Source organism: Anopheles merus, chromosome 2L (genome assembly GCF_017562075.2).
Source record: "Anopheles merus strain MAF chromosome 2L, AmerM5.1, whole genome shotgun sequence".
Lineage (NCBI taxonomy): Eukaryota > Metazoa > Arthropoda > Insecta > Diptera > Culicidae > Anopheles > Anopheles merus.
This window is the reverse complement of record NC_054083.1, coordinates 20,357,604-20,383,109: the sequence shown is the minus strand read 5'-3', so window position 1 is coordinate 20,383,109 and position 25,506 is coordinate 20,357,604. Positions and strand designations below refer to the sequence as shown.

The 25,506-nt window shown below is 45.3% G+C and overlaps 2 protein-coding genes across 7 annotated transcripts; both read left to right on the top strand.

The window, feature by feature from the left end:
- The first annotated feature begins 217 nt into the window (after positions 1-217).
- LOC121591683 (zinc transporter foi) lies at positions 218-17,860 on the top strand. Of its 6 annotated transcripts, none has more exons than XM_041912461.1 (4): positions 218-387; positions 12,873-13,707; positions 13,794-15,611; positions 15,688-17,860. In XM_041912461.1, exons 2-4 carry the CDS (start codon positions 13,198-13,200, stop codon positions 15,835-15,837), a joined length of 2,478 nt encoding a protein of 825 aa, XP_041768395.1. In that variant the 5' UTR covers positions 218-387; positions 12,873-13,197; the 3' UTR covers positions 15,838-17,860. The 6 variants fall into 6 exon arrangements, with proteins under 6 accessions (XP_041768395.1, XP_041768396.1, XP_041768399.1 ...); XM_041912462.1 differs by lacking the exon at positions 218-387 and adding an exon at positions 590-765; XM_041912465.1 differs by lacking the exon at positions 218-387 and adding an exon at positions 764-817.
- A 2,736-nt stretch (positions 17,861-20,596) lies between these two features.
- LOC121591684 (protein ERGIC-53) lies at positions 20,597-24,341 on the top strand. The gene is made up of 6 exons (XM_041912468.1): positions 20,597-20,862; positions 21,380-21,534; positions 21,610-21,782; positions 22,099-22,974; positions 23,055-23,189; positions 23,266-24,341. Exons 1-6 carry the CDS (start codon positions 20,661-20,663, stop codon positions 23,300-23,302), a joined length of 1,578 nt encoding a protein of 525 aa, XP_041768402.1. The 5' UTR covers positions 20,597-20,660; the 3' UTR covers positions 23,303-24,341.
- Positions 24,342-25,506: the final 1,165 nt, after the last annotated feature.

The following is a 25,506-nucleotide window of genomic DNA, read 5'->3' as shown; positions in this document are numbered from 1 at the left end:
AGTCGCTTCATGTGTTTTATTTATTCGTGAGAATAATAAAAAGTTTTGTCAGAAAATGTTCTAGATGTTTATGAAATGTTAACTGAAATTTTCATTCGATCGTTCGAAGTTAAATTACAAGAGCATTTTCACTGGAGTTAGAAAACAGATGGATTTGTGCCGAATTTTCACCGGACAATGACAGCGGCTGTCAAACGTCTCCCTACCTTCGCGAGCAGCTCACTCACACACGCACACACACGTAATCGTAATCGAACGGTGAACAATTGGTTTTGCGGCCGCGGAGTGGGATGTAAATATTGTTGCCGCTGCAGAAAACACATTTCGCGCAGGTGGCTGGCCGCAAGCGGAAGAAGAAGTTCGTGTGCGCGTGAAACAAAAGTGCAAGTAAGCATCATCCGCAGATCGTGTGGCGCTAAATCGCTTTGGCCCGTCATTTTTTTCATACACCTTCGCCCCGGTCACCCTCGACTTCTATCGCGCTCACATCCTTTCGCACCTTCACGCGCTAGCGCTCTGGTACGGCGGTGTGTGGCCTCGTGGTGTTGCCCGTGTCCCCGGTGCTGCTGGTGTGTGTCGTACAAAAAAAAAACTCCGATAAGAAAATGACGTGTTAAATGTGGAGCGGCAGTGTGGTTGTCTGTTGCTCGACCGTATGCCTAAAGTATTCTAGCCCTTCGCTGTCCAAAAATTGCGTACGTGTGAGTCATTTTCGGCAGCGTGTTGTAGCGGTACCACCGCACACAGTCAGCAGCGGCGGCAGCAGTGAGTAGAGCGCATTAGTAAAGATGGAGCAAACCACGTTGTTTTCCGTCGGGTAAAAATGGAGTCTGTGTCGCTCTTGGTGCTTCCTCGGGCATTCAGCGCGTTTGCAAACGGGCAATGTTTAAAAGTGTAATTTCGCTTCACTACCGTGCGCTGCGGCGCTTTGGCCGCTGTGTCTTCATTTGCCAGCGAAAACCGCGCAAGAACGCGCACCAAGTGTAATGCATTGTGTATGTGTTCGTGTATGTGTGTTTGTGCATACGCGTGTGCGTGTATGCATCGTCTCGTCTGTGCACGGTCTGCATTTTCTTCTGTCGCGTTGATGCTTTATTTTGTCTAGTGTGCGTGGATGTAAGAAGAATTGCACCTCAAGTGACGCAAGATTGGGAGAAAGGGCGCGAACGCAGAATAGCGCACCACTAACCGCACTGCCCATGTTCCGAGGTACGGATACGGCGGTGCGTGTGTGTGTGTGTAAAGTACCGCCGCTGACTGGTGCAAAAGTGCATAATTTCACCGGGCGGTCAGAATTGTGCGTGCTGTGCGGGAAAATGTACCGCCGACGCGACAGCTGTGTGAACAAGTGAAGTAATAATTTGTGATTGATTTGTCGGTTTCACCGCGCCAGCCCAACGTGAAAGTGAAAGCAAGAAGAAGCACTAGGACACGGCCACTACAATCCCATGCGGGGTGTAGAGGGAATTCAGCACCACCGGGATCCATATTGGACGGTATCAGCACTAAAAATGGCTGCAACTTTTGCTTTCATGCGCGGCCCGTGGCTTTTGCGTGGGAAAGTTTTTAGTTTTTGCATCGTTTTCTTTTTTGTTAAGCGCGACAAAACCGGTGATCCATCATCATTAAGTGGTCAAGCGGCTCTGAGGAAGTTTAATTGAAAAGATTATTGTTTGCATTAAATAAGGTCAGTTCCAATTGGAGCTTGAACACAGCCAATCAGTAAAAAAGGCGAATGATGTGAAAAAATGTGTCAGCAAAAGCAAAAACTATCAAATCAAGCCAAACTAGCGGTGTGGTGCATAGTTGGCTGGAAAAGTAATGAACAAACATCATCATCTCTTCATCATTTTTGAGCTTTTCCATAGGATTGAATTGAGGATAATTTTTCTAAATTCAATCATCTGCCTGCTAGCTTGATGGTAGACGATAGTTTTTTTTTAGTGCGCGAGAGCGAAGAAAATAACCCACCCACCACCCCCGCTAAAAAAGTTATATTTGTGTGTTGCTGCTGTGTGTATTTTCCGAAAACCTTCCCTCCGCAACGTGCTCTGTTCTATGCTAGTGCGTTGGAATTTCGAATGTGTGTTGCGTGCCTGTGTGTGTGTTTATGTGTGGTTCGTGCCGAATTCGTGTCACTCTATTTTCGATGCTGCCCTTCTGCCTGTTACTTCGATCCTCCACTGATCGTCGGGATCAGAAACGATGATTCTTCACGCACGCACACACACACTCGCTTGCTAGGATGGACCTGGATTTTTGGTGCATTTGCATAATTTAATCATTCGATATTGGCACATTAATAATGTCCTGTACTTCACACAAGGAACAACACGTTCATGATGAACCAATAAGAAAATCGCTTCCAGGGAAAGCATCCTGCGTGTAGCAAAAATTGCATAAACTCTGCTCGGTCGGGGTAATTGCATCCATAAATTATCCACTCCATGCTAGGTAGTAGTAGCTCCCGCTGTTGCATTTTCTCTCTCACTGTTTCTCTCCCTCTTGGCGAAGGAAGTGGCCGCGTGCACAGGTGGTGGCTGCAGTTGTTTCCGCTTTGCCCCCTCAACAACAGTGTGCGGAGAGCGTCGTTTTGTTACGGTTGATAAAGTTTTAGTACAAAAAGGGGCTAATAGGAAGCTTCCGGTGTTATTAGTAAAAGTTGCGCGGGGTTGGCAGCATCGTTGCCCACCACGCTCTATTATTACTATAACAGATACTTCTACCGTATTTAAAGGCAAAGAAGCTTTATTTATCCTAGTGTGTTATGCTGAAATGCTGAAATCTTCGATTTTTTTTAAATATAAAAAATGCATTACCCATTGCAAAAGTCAAATTTAATTATACTTATGAATAAAAGTCCTCCTTTTCGATCTATTTTTAAAAATTGTAATTGTAATTGTAATTCTTACTTCTTTTACATGCACGTCGGCCAACGTATTGATCCTTTAAATCGATCAGACTTTGGCTGATGCGAAATGGATCGAAAATAGACACTTGAAACGTTAATTGATCAGGGACAGGAAATGTCCATCCGGTTGTTTTCGGTAAATTTTGGTCTTCGGCACCTTGGTATGGGCATTGGGTTCGAAGGAAATAGTGTGTAATTATCAAATTCTTGGTTATACATCGGAACATCAGTTTATAAGTATTATTTATACATTTATTTTTTGCCACAAACTAGAAAAAAGGTATTCATTAGCCAATTCTTAAAATATATTTAAATAGAGTTTGATGTTCGTTCTGGTGAATGAGACTAGAGCGCTTTATAAATTACAGTACATGGTTCGCCTTTTGCGAGTGTGGAGGTCATAAACAGGCAGCCAAACGCTGTCTATTTGCTTCTAAATTATATTATTTTAATTTTAATTTTTTCTCTAGACGATCGAACCACTTTGTTATCCTAGTCCCACAGGCGTTCAAACGAACAAAGGTCAACCATGCGAACCTTGTAATCGATAAGTCGGCTAAGGGGAAAGCTTACAAACAACTAATACGAAAAAACGCATGTTACCTGTTGAATTTGCATCGCAAGTGTCACGCTGATTGAATTACACACTGCTGTGGTTTACAGTGAAAACAAAAAAAGACTCATTATTCCGAACCATATTTGGGTGGAGAGCATTTGCAGTCATTCCGCATACACGTTCGCGCGTACCCAACACGCGCATCGATACGCATCGGTTTTAAACTTGTCACGGCGGATGGCCAGGACGTGCGGATGAATGATGGGTTGATGGGTTTGATAGAGGGGATGGGACAAGCATTGCGGCCAAATGTCTCTTGTGGTTGGTGCCTATCAGCAGGGTATGGTGATGGGGTGGTCGTGATGGTGGTGGATAGTGATGATTACCTTGAGCTCTTTCCAATCTGCGTGCACGAAATACATTCAACCTTCGTGATGGTGGTGGGTTGTCTGCTGGTACCGCTTAAATTCGCATTAAAAGGACAGAACCGACTGCACCAGCACTCTCATGTGTGGGCTGCGGAATGTACCCACATACACACACCTTCTTCGCTGATAGATTGGTCATAAACGAATATGACAGTTTTGTTCGCCAACCGGACATTCATCCGCAAGGAAAGGATTTTTATGTTGAGGAATTAATGTGGTTAATAATAGTAATTTTCTTGTTGAAATTTAAAAAATGCTCTACGTGGGCGCCACAGTAACATTAAGTCGTCTGATTCGAGCTTTGACTCAATGGTTGATTGTTGATCATACAACTGGATCTTAAGGTCAACGCTTTTTATTTTCCTTTAACGACCGGTTTTAATCAGATATAAACCCACAACTTGTGCTGGTCGTAAGAGAAAGTAGATGCAAATATAAATACATTTATTCGGGGCGCTTAATACACTGCTTATCCAATACTCTGGTACAGTGTACGAATGTATATATGTTTTGTAATATTATTTTCATTAATGGCGCAAATATACTAGATGTGTTCTTTGCGCTAAACGTCCTTAACCATCATCTGTACGACCAAACACTCTACGTAGGTCTACAACCGCCTACCAGGGTAGGCCATATATCTTGTATGGAAGAACGATGTTTTCCGTGGTTAAAACCGTCTTTTGAATTTCTTGTTCGATTTGCATGTAACCGATAATTTAGGTTCATAATAATGTTTTCTAACATATCAGTGGAAAATTTGGAGAGAATGTTTATGATATTTTCTTTTTTTAGGTACGTTTCTCTCAAACATTTCTTTGAAAAGTTGCTTACTTTTATTACGTTTATATCAATATAAATTAAATTTATGTAAAACTATCCATATAATTATATTTATTGTGCGGTATATATAAATATTGGGTACAGTCGTCAACTCGAACGACTCAATTACATGCCTGTCATGGGTTCAAGCCTAGAATGGCGCCTTCCCTCCGTAGCAAGCACTGACTATCTTGCTACGTGATACTACGTATCTGGCTATCTGGCTACGTGATATGTGATATAATGTATAATTATATACGCATTTTATGTTGTATTAATTACTATGTTCATTACGACAAGCGATAACAGTTATCTGAAAATTTAACTTTTAAAAGAAACGTATGTCAAAATTAGAAAAAGACAAACATTTACTTCAAAGTTATAGCATAGTCGGCTGCCGTTGAAGTTGTAAAACATTTTCTATAGAAAAAAAAAATATTGATAGTATTTTTAAAATTCAAATTTTGCACTGATATTTTGACTAACAATATTATGCACCTACACGCCAGATTTCATGCAAATCTAATAAGAAATTGAAAAAATATACAGTTTTCATCACAACAATAATCTTTCTTCCAAAGAAAATGTATAGCCTGAGGGGTATGTAAACTTGACATGTGACGGGTATGTAAACTTAAATGATTAAAACAATATTTAAAACATTTTTATTTTTGGCACATCGGTAGAAAGCTCCTTTCTGAGGCATTTTTAAAATGTGTTCCAAAGTTTCAAAGTTCCAAATCCAAAGTTATTTTTGAATGAAGATTCAAAACATACCCGGATAGGTGGTCTCGTACACATGATCGTTAATATACGTCACAACAACTTGCTATGGGACAGTGGTAAACATCCCCACTTCACGCTTTGTTTATCCCTTCGCCTGACGACGCCCAATCGAGATATAATAAATATGTTGACTTGTTTATTTATTGATTTTCATGGTCAAATTAAGGACTAGGACATTATTTTTTTATCGCCTCCCTGTCACTTCCACCCCTCAGGACTCCCGTTACGCGCTTTTTTTCAAGTTCATGTGCCAAACAAATATTGCACCACGCACGGGCACAGACATGAAGGGCTCGAGAGGGAGGCGATAGGGCGGAAGCACGTGCCATCGGTGGCATAATGTTGCACCGTTTGCCCTTTTCTCCCCCACCAACCATTTGTCCTATCTCCTATCTGTATCTTGCGTTTGTTTCGTCTTATTTTGTTTACGGTTCAGCAGCTGATAGCTGATAAGAGTGTGTTGAGGTTGAAATTATGCTGTTTATTTCTCTATCTATCTTGCTCTAGTTTATTTTTTTCCTGTTTCTAGCACTAATATTTCCGTTTTTATTTCGCCCCGTCATTGCCCGGGACGCGCCGAATGCAAATTATGGGTGAAGCAGGATGGGGCTGCGTTGCGGAAGGGAATGGCCTACAAAATTATAGCGCTCACCTGTATCATGAACCTGCGGAATCGTTGAAATCGATCAAACAATTGAACACACACACACACATACACACACACACACCAACAAAGAAACATTTGTGAAATTTGGTTGGAACGTCGCACACAGGACAATTTTTCCGATGGCGGTGTGGTACACAGGAAAATGTACCCGGGGAAGCAACCCTTGCTCTCGCGGTTAAAACCCATATCAACACAGTATCGCACATGTGTCAAGCCAGCTGCACGCTCGCCAACCAAAATCCCTATGGCGAAGGAAAATCCGATGAAAACCTGATGTGCAGACGCAGCAGCAAGCCATGAAAAGGAAAGGAACGGATCGTTACAGATCTTGCCGTAAGCACCGAGTAACATTGCGTGACAGTAAGACGACAAGCGGGAAGGAACGACAACATCACAGCAATACGGGCCCGAAGATAAGGCTGGATGGAGCAGCTGTTTCAGTCGGGTGGAAATAAATCCGGTTACATCCGGTGTACCGAATTTCCCGAAAGCGTCCCAGCACACCATTGTCCCTTATCATCCGTGTACCGTATTGGAGCGGGAGAAAGATTGGCTGTGAGATTGGAACCCACTCTTCCCATCGCGCTATCCATTGAATTGATGGCACACCAGCACACTCACACACCGTCCACCTTGTCTCTCCGTTATCGCAACAGGCACATTATATGCGCCGACGGAAATAGTCGTTTTGTCGTGTCGTCCGACTGGCGCCCGAGCTCCCGGACCTTTGCAGCAGATACACGGAACGGTCTACTATAGGGCACGCCGATTGCACGCGTTTGAATTAAGACTTGTTGATATCAATTAAGCAGACAGGGTGGTGTGGCTGGAGTCCGAATTCGGACCCACCGGACACGATGGACCTGATTGGACTGTGTCTAGCTCATGGACGTCCTTGGCGCTCGTTTCTGCCCAGTCTCAGACACACACCGGTCAACAGTGTCAGTGACCGAGACCAAAGCTTTCGGCAGCCCATTGAGGTTCGGCAGCCCATTTGTCGGACGCTTCCAAAAAGAAGCGAAGCCGCCATCATGTGGTTGGACTATGTTGGGTCATGTTATTTCACCCGTATGCTAATTGCTGCTAATTGTTACGAGGGTTTCAGTCATTCATCCACGAACATGCCGATACGGGACAAAGCATTGGGGGAACGTTTGATTGCTTTTCTTTAATATGGCAATATTGTCACGTGATCTTGTGAACCGGCGGCTAGTTAATTGCCAACGGATAGCGCAAAAAAAAAGAACTGGACGGGCAAATGGTAAGATTGTTGGAAGTAAGTCATCTATCAGTTGTCTATTCAGTTGCTAAATTGTGTTCAATTTCCAGATCTATTGCCATCTATACCACTGGGCGGGCAATATATATACATCATTGGATATCTCGTACCAGACCAAATTTGCATGAATTGATGGAAAGGGAGCCGAGAAAAGGGTCCTCCGTGCAAGGCACCGCGCTACATGCCAGGGATCTACATTGCTTGCGCGTGTCCGAACATGAGGGCCGCTCCATCTATAACTGTAACTACCTCAGCACTGCGGCAACCATCGGATCCTATGCCTTAAAATGTCGCTGATCCCAAAATTTCCCACCCAGTTCAGGTAGTCTCGGATCAACCGGACCCCCCCCCCCCCCCTGACCTTATATTAAAAGCTGTCCGCCCGTGCGTCATTAGAATAGAGTTTTGAGGCGCGCGCGCACATGTAGATCTCCTTTTTTAGGCACGTGCGTGTTTTCAGAATGGATTCAAGTTACCGTGCAAGGCCATCGATCGGTCAATTGCTGTGGTTGGGGGGAGGGGCTTTGAACACATTTGCTATACTCGAAATCGGACATTAGACGCGCCAGATAAGTGCAGGGGGAACCGTTGCGTGTTGGTGCGAAATTGAACGCGAAACAACGGCTCATTTTTCGCGGAATAACAAATTAAACGAAACCAATGTGTGAAAGGGAGTGGTGGTAAACGGGGCGCAGAAGATTGCGGGGATCACGCTTTACAGATTGCATTTAGATGGTTGGATGGTGGTGGTGACACGTGTCACTGCCGGCCGTTCTTAATCCAAGTGGTAGGGGAGCAAATTGTCCCAGCGCTAATGTAGTTATGTGATAGATGAATTAAAGCGCCACGTTGTGTGGTGCCGTCGCGTCCTACCCTTGCGCCACCACGCCAATTGTACTGATTGTGTTTGAAGCCTGGTGGAGTGAAGTAGTGTTTGGCGAATTCACCACCCACACCCGGCCCACGGTCACGGTTGGGTGCACCTTTTCAACGTGGCGCGTCGTACAGCCCCATGGGGCCCCTTCATTTCCCGTCTGCATGTTTGCGATGGGTTTGGGTGCATCGTTGCTTAGTGGCATACACCTCACTTTATCCGCCCTTTAGGGTAGTTTGGTTTGTAGTGGACTCGTGAGTGGTAGTATTTGCTGTCAGTGGTGTAAAGTATAGTGTGTTTGTTTTTATTTTGCCCATCCGATAACACATACACAGCCGCCGTAAGTGCGACGACACACTCGTACAAGTTTGTTATCAATTGCAAACGACGGGGCACGGAGGCCTACATTCTTCGGCCCAGCGCATGTAGAAAGTGACGGTACATATGACGCATGTTGCGCCTTTTACGCGTATCGGCATGTGCTACTTTCAATGCGTCATCCGGTTTCAAAGCCGGCAGCCCATCCGAGCGGGCTCGATCGCTTGTGTTCGCGGCTCGGTTCCGTCAACCAAACTGCGCGCCGCCGTACAACTGGCTGATGGTACCCTCAATTGAGTGGTTCTGTAACAAATTGCTTAGAAACAACTAACAGACGCACATTCGATGGTGCGTATGAGTCAGCAGTCAGTCTCGAACGTTTAATGATTTGCACAGTCAGCAATGCGGCACCGAAAACGTAATCATCAGGGTGTGTGATGCGTTATGTGTAGCGACGGACTGGTGGCTTTGGAATTGCACAACGCCCGACAAGGATTGCATAAATAATAGCGTCGTAATAAGGACACACACTCGGTGCTGTTGCAGTATCTTTCCCGACTCATCAACATATGCGTGTGTCTGTGTGCGTTGAAGTAAATTTCGAGCAATTCACTAAGCGATGTGTCGTCTCCCCGCCGAAATCTTATGCTGTTATCGTTTGTCGTCATATTGATACGAGGAGTTGCTTTATTTAGCCTTCCTTTACCTTCTGTGCTTGTGCTTGCCATAATTGATTGGGGTTTTCGGGTGGGGCGAACCGCCTTATCGTTGGCGACCTTCTGCAACTAACGTCGTGCAGTCAATAAATCATGCACGAAATCAGGATTAATGTTTGTTAATTGGCGCTACGGCACGGAATGAGGTAGCGTGTTGCGCGTAGTAAACGTTTTGCGTTCCTCTGTTCCTGCGGTTGTTGATTGTACATTAAAATGATAAAACACACACACAAACGTGTAACCCAATGCACGCACAAGCGGAGGCATGGCAAGGAATAATTTCGTGCTTTGGTTTATTATACACTCATGAAATGTGTTTCTGATTGAGGTATTTATATTTTTTTATTACGAAATGTGTACCTACGCAAGTTGTTGGTCCCTCCTCACAAGGTGTAAATTCTAATCTTCTCGACCCTTTATTCAATCAGTTCCGAGGCTTTGAGAATAAGAATGTGCCATTTTGGGAATGATAATGTAGGGCTTAAAAGGAAATAAAATGTTGCGCAGCATGGTTTCCTGTTCTGGTCGCTCCCCTGCTGTGATTTTAAATCTTATGGAGTTCTTTGGAATTTGGCAACTTTTTTTTTTGATTGTTTTGCTCAAATTACAACTCACGAATTTTTTTTTGTATAATTATTTTGAAACCGAAAGATTTAACCTAACCCTAACTAACATGCGTTTCCGCTCTTACATTGCCGTTTGAGGCAATTCTGGCTTGAGATTCGAATTTGTTTGCAAGAAGAGGTAGACCCGTGCAAGAAGAGGTAGAGGAATCAGCATATAAACATGTCCAAAGTAAATGAATAATATTCGTTAGATTATTTCTTTCTTTTTATTTCGTTTCTGTGTCGCTTCCGAGTTGTTTTTTAATGTATGAAATGTTTTTTGTTTGCGTGGGAAGCTTAGTCGAAGGGCGGCTCCTTGATTTAAAGCTCATTTAAAGCTCTGGCCGAGAGCATCATCACATGATCACTCTGGAGAGCGCGAAGGACAAATGTTTGATGTTAATTTTAAAAAACTCTAGATTATAAAACAATGAAATATATTTCAAAATATTGTTCAAAATACCTTTTCTTCCACGAAACGACGGTGCCCTTTTTCGCGTTCGCACCGGTTGTTGGGATTTGATTTTGAACACGTGACAAAAACCTCTAAAATCATCATCTCCAAAATGAAGAAGCTCCTCATCATCACACACACACACACACGAAAAAACGGCCATTCGCTTTTTGTTTTAGCGGCGTTGTGTGTTCATTGCCCCTTTTTTTAATCAGTCCGTTGGGCACAGCATTTGCTCGTTCCCACTATGTGTATGCGTGTTCGTGTGTTCGTGTTATTTGTTCCTCTTTTCCGTCCTTCACTGTTGTCTGTGCACGGTGTGCCAGTTGGATTGCGCTGATTGGTCAAAATTTTGAGCCGACGCACAAGGAGAGTCGCATAGCTGCGTGTCTGATGTGCGTCAGGAATGGCAAAACGGCGCGGTATTTTTTGTATGTACCTCAGCGAAACATCCGATTCTAAGAAAAAGAAGTAGCGTTAACAGCAAACCGTTCGAGTTGAGCGGATGGCTCGGTGGGACTGCTTCTCGTCGTTAAACGGCCAAGAATTTGCTTGCAGTGCCAGTTTTAGCTTCTCGTTCCCAATTGCCTGTGTGAGTGTGTGTGTGCGTGGATTCTCCCGTCCGTTTCGTTAGTTCTTTATATTGTTGTTGCAACGGCTGCGTTTCTCGTGCCTTTTGCCGCTTTAGGCATTCGTTCTTGAGCTGTGTTTCCATTATAAAAACGGACGGCAACGGCCGGCGTTAGCGCAGTAGAACGCGGTACAGTGCTGGGTGTGAGTGTAAGTCTGGGGCGGTGGCATAAAATAGCGTTCCAGTGAGTGGAATTTGAAGTGGATTGAGTTTGCGCACAGGAAGTGCAAGGAGATAGGGAATAGGGTGACATCATTTATTTATATAGTTAATTATATTGAAATTCATAATTTCAGAAGAGTTGCAACTTGCTTTGGATTTTTTAATGTTTTAATAATTACATAGTTGACAAAAAAAAAACATGTAGGTAATGGACAAAAAATAAGGAGTTGGATGGTAGTGCTAAAATGAACTGTTTTTTGACAGCTGCAATTTTTTTGTATTTCAACAGCTTTTAACAAAACATTTGATTTAAAAAAACCTTGAATTAAAATTTTGCATGTTTTTTTAAAGCATTTTTTCTGCGATTAGATAAATGAAATAATTATATGAAGAAGCCAAAAACCAAACCAAATTTTTATTAAATTGAATATTACCGTTTGCTCTGCAGTGTTCGACACCCATGACAGGCATAGCCATAAAATCACCAAATCAGCCTTTTGGCGTATCGAAAAGTACGAAATTAAGCGAAGCAATTACGGCATTTCGCCAAACAAATGCTATTTCCCTCTCAACCGGTCGCCCTTCAGGGTCAAACTGCCAATAATTTCGCATTACATAGCCGCCGTTATGTCGTCTCCAGCATGGATTTACAACAACGTGCTGTGGTGGTCCCGCGTTTACGATGAGTGTGTGCGTGTGTGTGGTGGTTCACGACGATAAACAACAGTTTGAGCAAGTTTGATCAAACAAATTTCTCCAACCCCCCTTCCTTACTAATCCGTTCACCACCACATCCACCCACACATAACATACAGATATCCCTCTTTCACTCAGGTTGTTTCATTTTCAACACGCAACACCGAGCTCCTTCCCAAGGGTTGCAGGAACTGCGATATCCTTTCGTTGAGAAAGGCTCCCAACAGCGCGGTTTCTTCTTTCCCTTCTCACTGTCAAGGTTATTGAGTTGTTGCATGTAACGCGTCGGAGAGGTGAGGTCCAAAAATAAAGGCGATCCCCTTTCTTTCCGACCACCATGCGAAGATAGCATGCACACAAAGGACCGACCCCAACATCATCGGCCATCATATTCCAGTGCGGGGGGTCTACGTCGGTTTCTAGTGTGTTGCTGGAGCTCTCCGAGGATGGTACTCGAAGTGGATGGACAAATTATTGTGTACTTGTACAAGGAAAACCTCATTTAATTAGCATCATATCCAGAGGGACAGCGAATTTTTGTGTTCGAAAAATCTTTGATTTTTCTTACATTAGTTTGTGTGTCGAGGAGTGGAGGAGTGTATCTTTAGTGTGACTGCAAACAAAATTTGTCATTACATTACTTATTCAACAATGGTTTATTCGTGTATCGATTGCTTTATAGGCGCTGGGTCTCTTTGATCACTACATTGCGTGGGGTGGAATGGTGTGTTCGTCATTATTAATTGGTTTCATTTGTATACCAGAGCAAGATATCGATCATCCAACGAAGTCGGTTCACTCGGACGTTGTTGATCGTAGCCATAAAAGGGCAGGATATTGTGATTCGTACTGTTTCCGCAGGTCACCAGTTGATATTGAATTGTTGGATGTTATCGTTTGCTGTAATGAAAACATTTATATTTTATTGCGTGTGTACCAATTATGTTTTTTTCCCGATTGTTCACAGTTTTGAGGCGTATTCTAAGGACAATAAATGGAATTGAAAGCTCCCGGCAGCAGCAGTGTTCGGAGGGTACGGAGTGGAGTGTTTCGGAGATCACAGATTTAGTGCACAGCGGGTGGTGCATCAACATTTCTGCGAAGAGAGAACTACATTGCGATTCAAAACGTCGTTCTAAGTAGTTTGAGTGTGTGTGTGTTTTTGTGTACGCGGAGTGGTCCAAGGTCCCAAAAATAATTTTATTCTAGTATAAGGGGATAACAGTAAAACCAGCCCAGAGAAAGTACGTAAAGAGCGTAGGACCAGCTGGACAGTCAATTTACGGAGCACGATGGCCCGTCACTTGATGGCAGTGTGCGTCGTCTGTCTGCTCTGTGCGGATCATCTGCCCTGCAAGCAACATTTCTCCGACGATGGTACTGAGAAGCTCGTGCCCGGCCCTCGGGGGACGTTACGCAACGTGCGATCGTTGCTCGATCAGCAGCAGTACGAACCGGTGGTGGCTGCATACGACGCAGTACATCGGATAGTGAGGCGCCATGCTCACCACCATCACGAGGAGGAGGAGGAGGATGAGGAGGAGAATGTGCACACGGAAGGTGTTGGCGAAACGCCGACGGAGTTCGACCGACTGATGAAGGGAAAGATGGAGCAGGCGATGAGGAAAATTTTCACCGAATACGGTGATCCGGCATCGATGACGATGGATGTGCAAGGGTTCGAGCGGATGGTGCGTCAGCTGGGTATGATTCGGCTGGTGCAAACGGGAGTCGCAGCACCGATTGACGGAAGTGGATCGGACGCAACCGAAACAACGCCCCAGCAGGTAGATTCTCTAAAGGTAAGTTCTGTTCCCGTATGTGAGTTAATTCATTCCAAGCGAAAATAGCTAAATATTGTGTACTATTTGCCATTTGATTTTTGCAGTGCATTAGCAGCAATGATTTTCTACGGCGCGTTACACCACCGAAGATACGGTCCCAGGAATGGGAGGATGCAGCTAAAAGTGATACAAGTAGTAACGAGGCGGAAAAAGAAGGCAGCAGCAGTAAACCGACCGACAGTACGACCGTCGATGGGGGTGACAATGTAAATCAGAAATCAGGAGCAAAGCTTATTTTAACGAATGATAAGATACAAAACACTAGCATTAGTAACAGCAGCGCTAACAGTGATAGCAGTAATTATAACACTAGCAACAACAGCAGTAGTAGTACCGAAGATCCACTGCTCGTAAGAGTGCTAGTGCCCGAGGAAAAGCAAATGAATGCGAGTAGTGACAACAGCACCACAATCCTCCCACGGGTTGAGTCTAGCGTGATGCTTGGCGATCGCGATCTTTACAGCGTGTGTCCGATGCTGCTGGGCCATCTGCTATCGACAGTGCCGCTGGAACGGTCCGGCTGCTTCGATGAGGACAGCATTCCGCCGCTGCTGGTGAGCAGTCTGCTGGACCAGAACGATCCTCACCATCACCATCATCATCATCATCATCATCACCATCACGGCGACGGTGGGTCCGAGGCGGCCGTCTGGATCTACTCGTTCCTCACGATACTGGGCGTGAGCTTGTGCGGGCTGCTCGGCGTGGCAGTGATACCGTGCATGGATAAGCATTTCTACCACCACGTGCTGCAGTTCCTGGTGGCGCTCGCGATCGGCACGCTGTGTGGCGATGCCCTGCTGCATCTCCTACCGCATGCGATGCTGTCCTCGCTGCGCAACGCCAAGGCTGCGCACGATGCGATGATGTACAAGGGACTGGCGGCGGTGCTCGGCATCGTGTTCTTCTACTTCATGGAGCGGTTCCTCACCGTGATCGCGGAGTGGTGCAAAACGCGCCAGAAAAAGGACAAGCCGCCGTCGCGGGTGCGTGTGATGCGGGATCCGGAATCGACCTCGCTGCACGCGGCTAGTGCGGGCGAGAAGCAGTGCAAGCACAAGTACAGCTCCTACCCGTACTGTTACGACGAGATCGCGATGGACACGAAGGACGACCATCACGAGCACAACACGGGCTCGGGCACGAACGAAAACCACAACAGTGCGCTGGCCAAGTGTGCCAACCATCATCACAACGGCGAACTCAACGCGGACCACGGTTCCGAGTACGCCGGGCTGAACAATCACCATGCGCACCAGCACGCGGCACAGGAAGCGAACGATAACAACACGGTGTCCACCAACCTGGAAGAGGGATCGATCGAGAGCGAGCAGCTGAACAATCACCATCAAACAGGTGCTGCTGCTGGTGGTGGTGCTGGTGGTCGCCAGGGCAGCAAGTCTTCGGAGCCGGCGAGCGGGAAACTGCGCCCGGAGAACTATACCATCATCCTGCGCGAGCACGAAACCAAACACCACGGCCATTCGCACACGCACGGACACGTGCACTCGCCGCCCGGGTCACTGTCGGCCGTCGCCTGGATGGTGGTGATGGGCGACGGACTGCACAACTTCACCGACGGCATGACGATCGGGGCAGCGTTCGCGAACAACATTGCCGGCGGCTTCTCGACCGCGATTGCCGTGTTTTGCCACGAGCTGCCCCACGAGCTCGGGGACTTTGCGGTGCTGCTGAAGGCGGGCATGTCGGCGCGGGAGGCCGTCTACTACAATCTGCTCTCCTCGCTGCTCAGCCTGCTTGGTATGGTGTTGGGTATTATCGTGGGCCACCAGCCGGAAGCATCGTCCTGGGTATTTGCCGTAGCCGCTGGCATGTTTCTGTACATTGCGCTAGTTGATATGGTACGTAATGCTGGGTTTGGATGTGGGTTTAGTAAAGTATACGCATAACATACGTGTTTGTTCTACTGTCCCCTAGATTCCCGAGCTTACATCATCCCACGGTGCGGAAGAACGGTGCAAAACGTCCGAATTTGTGCTGCAGTTCCTGGGACTAACGCTTGGCTTCAGCATCATGATGGTAATAGCGATGTACGAGCACGATTTGATGCTGATATTTGTCGATTGAGATTGCTGTGCAGAAGGCGCCCTGCGCCGGCAGACGCCAAACAGTAACTACTTCTTTCTGCTAGCGTTTCACGATCAGTTAGTTCCTCGACGCAAAGCGTCTTTTTCGCGTGCTCTACAACAAAAAACAAGCGTACCACTGGGGTTTTGATTTCATTGGTGGTGTCCACTGATAGTATACATAGCACGCAGGCAGGAAGTTCTTTCGGCAAAACTTTACTAGCCAGTTTTCATCCTACACTCGCATAGACACTCCTACTAACCGTCTAGAGGACCTGTACAGTTAAGATATTGGCAAAAGGCAACATGGAAGAAGCAAAATCACATGCTACACACGCAGCACGCGCGCACTATCTCTCTCTCTCTCTCTGCACACCGTAAAAAAGCAGAAACAAACTCAAAACGAAAGTAACAATCTGAGGAAAATATGATGAGGGAAAACCCGTTTACACAGTAATAGGTGAATCGGTAGGATGGGAAGCTTCTTCTTTAGGCGTAAGCATAATGTGATCGTTGCGATAAAAAAAAACAAACCGTAGTAGAAGCATTCGGTATCTCTGTAACCAAATAAGTTAAAACACGAGCAAAACTGGAACTGAATCCCATGAAAACTAGGGAAAATGGGAAAACTTATCCACTAGCTAACAGTGTGTAGCCAGTGTAGAAGTGGGACGATCCTTTGTACAGTACTATATCATCACCGACTGCTCTAGTGCGTGTTTCGCGTGCGACTTTATCACACAAACGTGTGGTTCCGGTGATGGTGGCATTTGTTACAAACAAATCCATGCTGCACCGGATGCACTCGTCGAACGTTTCCGGTAGGAATTTTCATACTTTTCCTTTCAAATAGTATAGTAGCGTGGCAGGTTTTCTAACACACAAAACAACAACAAAACAAAACAATACACCTAATGCTTTTCCGCAGGCTCTCAGAGATATAGATAATACACAACCAACAACAAAAGTATTACAACAACCCTTAATGCATGTTACACACAAGCGAAATTATAATGAACGGTAATCTTACAACAAACAATTCACAAACACAATCCAAAATGGCGCGACCGATCCCGTGTGTGTGTTTGTGTGTGAATTGTGAAATAATTTCCCTATTGGGATGTCGATTAGTTTTGAGTAGTAAGTTTCCTTTTTGCGCTTTTCATCTGTCTCTGCCGGTATTTGAGTAAGGGTTTTTTTAAAATATTTTTAATATTGTTCGGAAAGCGTTACAAATACCTTTTTCAGATTGTGGCATTTTAAATACACTTTTGAGCGCGGTAATCCTCGGAAAAAATCCTAAAAGAGAGATCACATATTACGATTGTCCTGTAAGCTGTAATCCTTTTATACGCAGTATGAAAATGGTACTTAGAAGGTACTTTAATAGGTTGTTTTTTGGTTTAGTCAGGCAAGGAGTATCTTAGGGTTGAAGAACAACCAACAATAGCAACTAATTCATGATTAATGTCTCCAACACAGCAACACAACAATTCAACAATAGGATTAGTTCAAGCGTTTTTGCTTCATCTGTACATAACATCGTCGTCTTACTACAAACTCTACAAAGGTGGCCAATTTCATAGTTCCGGTATTGTTTTCGCTATCTATGGTCGATGCAATTTATCGTTTCGACCAGCAAAAGGCAGTTTTTTGGCGAATTTAAGGGCGTTTTTTTTGGGGGGGACAGCTTGTTTTAGTTTCTGCTGCGTTTTATTTTGCTATCAGTTTTGAGCACTTCTGGAGAACCTATCTAATAATTCAGTGAGTCATAGAGAGAAGGGAAACAGCATCCAATAACCAACAACACTTATTCTTCAACATATAGCTCTTAAGTAGAATAACAAATTTTGGTAGTCTTTAGTGTTTACATTTGTTTTACTTTTTGCAACGTTAGGTTTTTCCATTTGTTTTTTTTTTCATTCTTACGCTTTTGAAAACAATGTAGAAGGCAATAACAATAAACTGAAAATGATGGTGTTACAACCGCAACTATGCTGAACAATAAAGTGGATTCAATTTAATACATGTTTGTATGAAAGTGCACCGAAAACAGATCAACATCGTAGTAACCTTTGCCATCGTTTAGTACGCGCGATCAGTTTGCGAAACTCGTTCGATCCAAATTGGTAGCCCAAAATTGTTACAAAATGTCAAGATTACTGGGCGATACAGCCATCGCTGCTGCCCAGACCACCGCGGTGAGACTGAACCGCGTCCCGAGACCGCTAAGCAGCAAAGGGTACTGCTTACGACCGGCGCCCCCGCCCGAGAAGAAGTGGCTCTACAAGCAGGTGCTCGAAAGCGTCCAATCGGGAATATCGCCCCAGCTAAACCTGGCCAACTCAACGCTTGGCCGGGCGACGTCCCAAGCCTGGGTACAGCTGAACGTTGCCACTCAGCGAGCGCAGTTCATGGCCAATGAATATCACCTGAAGCAGAAGCTGGGATTCGTGATGAAGCAAGTGGCATGCTGTGTGGTTGCGGTGAAAGATTTCTTCGCACATAAACAGTACTACCAGCTGGATCGGATCATCGATAAGGGACTTTTGGCTTTGGAGGAAACGATCAGAGCTTCCCGCGAGACTCAGTCATTACCTGAACCGGTGAAACCGGCTTCCAGCACGGGCGCAAAGGCTTCAATGAAAAACTGCACGATGGTAATGCTCAAGCGGGGTACCTGCGCGGGCGATTCGAAAGATGTGAAGAAGTCGAGTTAGATGTAAAATCTGCTATACAATTACTAAATTATTTCATCGTGGTTAGCCATATTGTGTGTAGATAACGGATAAATTAAAATACAAAAGAATAACAATAACAAACGGAATGGATGGAACCATTAACAACAATTATAATTTCACGCAGCGGCTTTTCTTTTTTTGGCAGACAGTCTCTCATAACCGAAGGACACTTTCACTACTTGAACTTTGGTCTAAACCGGTTTTTTTTTTACTAATCGGTGCATTTGGCGAGTGGGATCATAAAATCATAATACACTTTCCCTCGCGACTTTCATCTCGTTCATTTGCGGCCAAAGGAACATTCTACAGGAAGTTCCAGCCCGGGAGTTTTACTGCCCCCCTCCGCAAAATCCTCCGCAAACCGGAACGGTGATCCGCGTTTACGTTGTTCGCCACGTGTGTCCTTTTGTTCGGCTGTCCGGATCAGAGTACGTTATCAGTACTGTCCTGTCCATAAGTAACCCATAGTGTCATTTACGTGGTTTGACTCTCATACTGCACTGAGAATGCTCGGCATTCTTTTTCCAGTACGAATTTGAACTCTATTTGGATATGTGTTGTGCATAGTGCGGTAAGTATGCTAAAAAGAAAATAGAATCTTTCTAACGACTGTGGTGACTTGTGTAAGTGATACCATCATCAACTGACGTGTGTGTGTGTATACTTAAGAGAATAAAAAATAACACATTAACTGTTCGAATTACTTGGATTTTTTTTGTGAGCACCGACTGTGCTCGAAGATGGAAGACAGAAGGAAAGAGAGGAGAAACAGCTCGGAAGGAAGGTAGGAGAACTAGGAACTCGGAACTGGGAACTGGGGAATTAGGAACTCGGAACTGGGAACTGGGAACTGGGGAACTCGGATCTCGGAACTCGAAACTCGGAACTCGGAACTCGGAACTCGAAACTCGGAACTCGGAACTCGGAATTGGGAACTGGGGAATTAGGAACTCGCAACTGGGAACTCAGAACTGGGAACTCGGAACTCAGAACACGGAACTTGGAACTGGGAACTGGAAACTGGAAATTAGGAACTCGGAACTGGGAACTCGGAACTTGGAACTGGGAACTCGGAACTCGGAACTGGGAACTCGGAACTGGAAACTCGGAACTCGGAACTGGAAACTCAGAACTCGAAACTGGGAACTGGGAACTCGGAACTCGGAACTAGAAACTGGAAATTGGGGAATTAGGAACTCTGAACTCGGAACTCGGCAGCTTAGAACTGGGAACTCGGAACTCGGAACTGGGAACTGGGGAATTTGGAACTCTGAACTCGGAAATCGGGAACTCGGAACTCGGAATTTTGAACTGGGGAATTAGGAACTTGGAACTGGGAACTCGGAACTCGGAACTTGGAACTTGGAACTGGGGACTCGTAACTGGGGACTTCGCATTCTTCAGGCAAGGTCGGATCCCGATGAGCCCGGATAAACTGCATTCCACTGTACTGTCAACCGTTATTGACTTGTTCGTAGAAAAATACGGCTAAAATCTAATCGCCATCGTACTACAGTCAGAATTCAATAGTTGAACGCTTTTTAGTTGGCATGCTTTTTAGTTGAACGCTCGATAGTTGGCTGACAGTTCAATTATAAAAGCATGCGTTTGTATGGGAAAACCAGTTTTTACCGATTTCACAAAAACCTCATGGCATGCTGAGAAAAATTTCAGATATTTTTTGTATGGAAAAACGTGCAAAATAAAAAGCACATATTCAATAGTTGGCAGGGAATCGAAGTTCAACCAGTGAGTTCAGACTGTAGATAGATAGAGCACAGCCTAATCACTTCGGCGGCTTGGACAAACGACGCAGGTGTGTTAAAAGAACAAGTAACTGTAGCAATTAATTTACCTAATTTTAAAAGTACATTTTTCTGTATGCAACACAAAACATTAAATGAAATTTATTGATAAAAATGGTATCATCTTAGGACTATGGTCAAATTCCCACAAGACCAACCACTATCTGCCCGCAGTTGACAGACGTCAAACTCTGCGCAAAAGATAACAAAACTGACAGCTCAGCATTGAAACGTTTACATTTTTCTACGCGCTCCCCCTGCCGAAACACTTTCCGAAAATGTTTCCCAAAGGGTTGACGTGTAGCGGATCCGCGGCCTCTGTGCTGTTGATAGGGCTGCTGGTGGCCCTTGGCACCAACCTGGAACGAGTGAGTGGCGACGCGGGACTGGTGCACCGGCGATTCGAGTACAAATACTCCTTCAAACCTCCGTACCTGGCGCAGAAAGATGGCACGGTCCCGTTCTGGGAGTACGGCGGACGTAAGTATCTTTCCGCAACCCCCCCTCTCCATAGCAGCACCTGGAGCTGGAAAGAGACGGATGCGAAGTATTGTTTCGGCAGGCAGCCGACCGAAAAGTAACCCACCCCGTGCTGTGAAGGCGCGCGAGAGAGAGCGAGACGGCTCTAGCATGGCAGCGCCAACAGTTACACGTCAGAGGATTTTTGGAGGAACCAACAACAACGTAAACGCGGATCACCGTTCCGGTTTGCGGTGGATTTTGCGGAGGGGGGCAGCAAAACTCCCGGCCTGGAACTTCCTGTAGAATGTTCCTTTGGCCGCAAATGAACGAGATGAAAGTCGCGAGGGAAAGTGTATTATGATTTTATGGTCCCACTCGCCAAATGCATCGATTAGTAAAAAAAACCGGTTTAGACCAAAGTTCAAGTAGTGAAAGTGTCCTTCGGTTATGAGAGACTGTCTGCCAAAAAAAGAAAAGCCGCTGCGTGAAATTATAATTGTTGTTAATGGTTCCATCCATTCCGTCTGTTTTTCAGATGCAATTGCCAGCTCGGAAAACGTGCGCATTGCACCGTCCCTGCGCAGCCAGAAGGGAGCCATTTGGACGAAGCAGAAGACTAACTTTGACTGGTGGGAAGTCGAGATCGTGTTCCGAGTGTCCGGCCGTGGCCGAATCGGTGCTGATGGTTTGGTATGTGCAGCAGCCAACACACTGGTTTCGAATGGATTAAACTAATTTCTTTCATCCTATTCACATGTTTTTTAGGCCTTCTGGTACACCGCTGAGAAGGGAAGCTATCTAGGCGATGTGTTCGGTTCGTCTGACCAGTGGGTCGGTTTGGGCATCTTCTTCGACTCGTTCGATAACGACAATAAACACAACAATCCCTACATTTCGGCCGTGCTAAACGACGGCACGCGGCAGTTTGACCATCAAAAGTAAGTATTTGGCCATTGATTTCGAAACCTGAACACCTGTTGGTTGCGTTTAGTTTAATGGTGGCTTGATGGCGAGACCGTGTAATGCTGCAGTCAGCACTTTTTTTTAATGAAAGCTAATGTAAACACACTCACGCATTGGCAGTAGTTGTTTCGCTGACGCAAAGCTATTTTCTATTTGCTTACGCGCATTTATTGCGGTTTTTTTGCTTTCCTGTGCGCCAGACGCTCAAATGGTGCTGCGAAATGCGTTTTTAATTAGTCTTCTAATTATTACACACCATCTTATGCTTTCCATTTTCTTTCCCTTTTCTAGTGATGGCTCGACTCAGCTCCTGTCTGGATGTTTGCGCGATTTCCGAAACAAACCCTTCCCAACACGCGCAAAGATCGAATACTACAACAACATTCTGACCGTCCTGTTCCACAACGGCATGACCAACAACGATCAAAACTACGAGATGTGCTTCCGGGCGGAGAATGTGGTGCTACCGAAGACGGGCTACTTTGGCCTTTCGGCGGCGACCGGTGGCCTGGCGGACGATCACGACGTGTTCCACTTCCTCACCACCTCGCTCCACATCCCCGGCCAGTTCAAGGAGGAACCGGCGCCGGGCGAGGATGCGGCCAAGCTCACGCAAGAGTACCAGGACTACCAGAAGAAGCTCGAGCTACAGAAAGAAGAGTACCGCAAGGAGCATCCGGACGAGCAGAAGGACGACCTGGACAGCCTGTTCGAGGACTTTAACGAGCGCGAGCTGCGCCAAATCTGGGAAGCGCAGACCAACACGTTCGAACAGCTGCGTACGCTCAGCTCCAAGCTGGACGAGGTGATTGGGCGCCAGGAGCGCACGCTCGGTTTGCTGTCGGTCTCGGCCCAGGCGGGTGGAGCGGCCGGTGGGGCACCTCCGCCACAAATTGCCGTTGGTGGTGGTGCGGCCGGTGGCAGTTCGATCATGCGGCACGAGGTGGACGCGCTGCTGCAAAATCAGAACGTAATGGTGCAAACGGTGCGCGAAATCCGATCGATCATTGGTGAGGTGCACGCACGAACGGACAGTATCCTGAGCAATCAGGCACGGGCACCAACGGCACAGGTGCAGGCGGGCGGGTACGATGTGCAAAGCTTGATGAACGAGATGCGCGACGGCATGAACCAGGTCCGGCAAGGTGTGGCGGGTGTTGCCCAAAGGTGAGCATGATGATGGTTATATTTCGGTATGGTTTTGGGGTGCAAATTGTCACCACTAAACGCAATCGTTTGCTTTGCAGGCTACAAACGCACGGTGCCGTACCGCAGGCGCAAGGATCGGTACAGTGTCCGACGCAGAACTGTCTCAGCTTGACGGCATTCCTGGTGGCAACAGTGGTGCAGCTGCTCGTGATGCTAGGTTACAGTATGTATAGGTAAGCGATCACGAAATGTACTCACAGCGCTCGAAGGCCACGGCTTGTAATGCTAAACTTCTTCTCTCTGTTGCAGGGATAGCCGAGAGGCACAGGCGAAAAAGTTTTATTAGATAGCAAAATAACTTATCGATCGTTGCGATCGCGACAAAAAAACGGGAATAGACTTTTGTTTGAGCGGCTAAGATCAATCAGCGACAGTCGAAACGCAACGTGTAAACGAGAAACCCCTGGCAGCCAAAAATACCACCGTTCGTACACTGTCCATCATCCTCTCTCTCTCTCTTCCAGCTCCTGTAGTAGTGTGTTTTGTACTGTGTGAAACGGATTATTTTGTTTTGTTTTACGCACCACAGCATAGAAAAAGGGCACATTTGTTTCCAATGTGAGTGAATATGTTTTATTGTTTCCAATATGCTCGCTCCCCGATGATTTGTGCCTTGTGTGTGTGTTGACTTAAGATGAGGTTTTAGTTGTTATAAAAAAGTAATCTTAAGCCATCTGGTAAATTTTGATGTGTTTTTACTGTCAATGGTTGTGTCTCGTTTTTTTGCTTTTTTACACGAGAGAGTGCTGCTTTAGCTATGAAGAGAGATCACCTATTTCGGTGTTGTTTTGAGTGTTGTGAAATTAAACTGCTGATGGGCTGGGGTGTTTGGCATAGGTATCACGTTCTGATCAATGAAAACGAACTGTTTGATGGGCAAAACAAAAACAAAACAAAATACAATACATTCTTTCAGGTCAAATAGTATCCATCTTCCACCATTTCCTGTATTCGATCTAATACCGCTGGGGATAGGGGGCGCGTAAAGTTAACACAATGTTTAGAAAAGAAAACTCCCACAAGCATATGTTGTCTGCGATTCATTCATCTACTTAAGTGGGTTGTTTTTTTTGTTAGATGCATTTGAACTGTCTGGGGAAGCAGAAGAAGTACGTTCGATTAAGTAAACCTATCTAGCTTATGTATAAAAAACAATCGAGCATTTGTGAGCGTTCACTATCCTATTCATGTGTTTTGAGTTTTCCAATGTTACTCTGCTGTGTAAAGTGTAGTGTAAATTTTTCTTTCTATCACCCGTATACAACAAAACGAACGAGAAAAAAACGAACAGGAAAATAAACAGTCTGCTACAATTTACAAGTAAAGTGGAATGGTCGTTGAAGTGGAATTCAATGTAAAGAACTGTAAATTAAAATCGAGGATCGGTTGCAGATGAAACAACGTTCTGGGGAACTGCCTGGAGATCGTTATATTCGCATACAAGCGTCAATATTGCACACAATTGGACGATTGAACATGGCGTGCAACTTTACGAGTTTTATGCAATTCGATTTCAATCGCATGCTAACTCAAAATGTCAAATGAGGGAGAATTTTAAATTTAAAAATCACATCTCCGTTTGCACGTGGATTGGGCAGGTTTGAACCTCACACAGGGGTGCATACATTAAATGCTATAAAATATGATGTAATTTGCTGCCCACGTCAAATCAATTTTGTCCATCAATTTTTGTCAATCAATCAAATTTTGTCATCAATTTTCCCAACCCCCCTAGTGCCTGTTCGTTTGTTTATGTTCGAGAATATTTTCCAAGTTAAGAATATCACTTCCTGGGAATTGTTGATGAAACTGTGGGACCTTTTTCGATGCATTTCTCATTCCTGTGGGAATCCCACAACTTGCCCACGCAAAGAAAGTGAAGCTTATAATCGTTTAATAGAGAATGGACAATGATAGTGTCCCCAGAAGATCGTTCTTTAAATTTATGTAAAATAAATAGGCAATCATACTGTTCGCTTCTTCGAATCCGACGCCGAAATGAAACTACAGATAACGAACACACAATATCCTGCTAATCGATCGAAGTTTGCTGATAGTTTTCTTCTTACTGATGTCGCTAAGCACACCGGATCGGGCTGGCCTTCCCATCTGGCCCGCCCGGGTGTCATTAGTTGCTCCGCGAAACGATAAGATAAACCATTTACGGAAAGAAACACACATCTTTTGCTAGGAGGAGTTTCTTTTCCTTAATGGCAACAAGACCAGCTCCGTGGAAGCAACAAAAAGAGAAACATCACCACAAACCGAACACCGACGTGGTGTGATGCATGTGAGTGTATGAAGCACCAAAGCTCGGATTAAAAAAAAACACACGGTGTATCTTGCCTGTCCTTCGTCCCATCCGGGGCACGAGTATTGAGTATTCGAGTCGGATTAACATCGACAACGAAAATACACAACCGACACACACCACTATTCCGGTATCATCGAAATGACATAAAATGAGGGGGGATGGAGTGGAGATTGTTG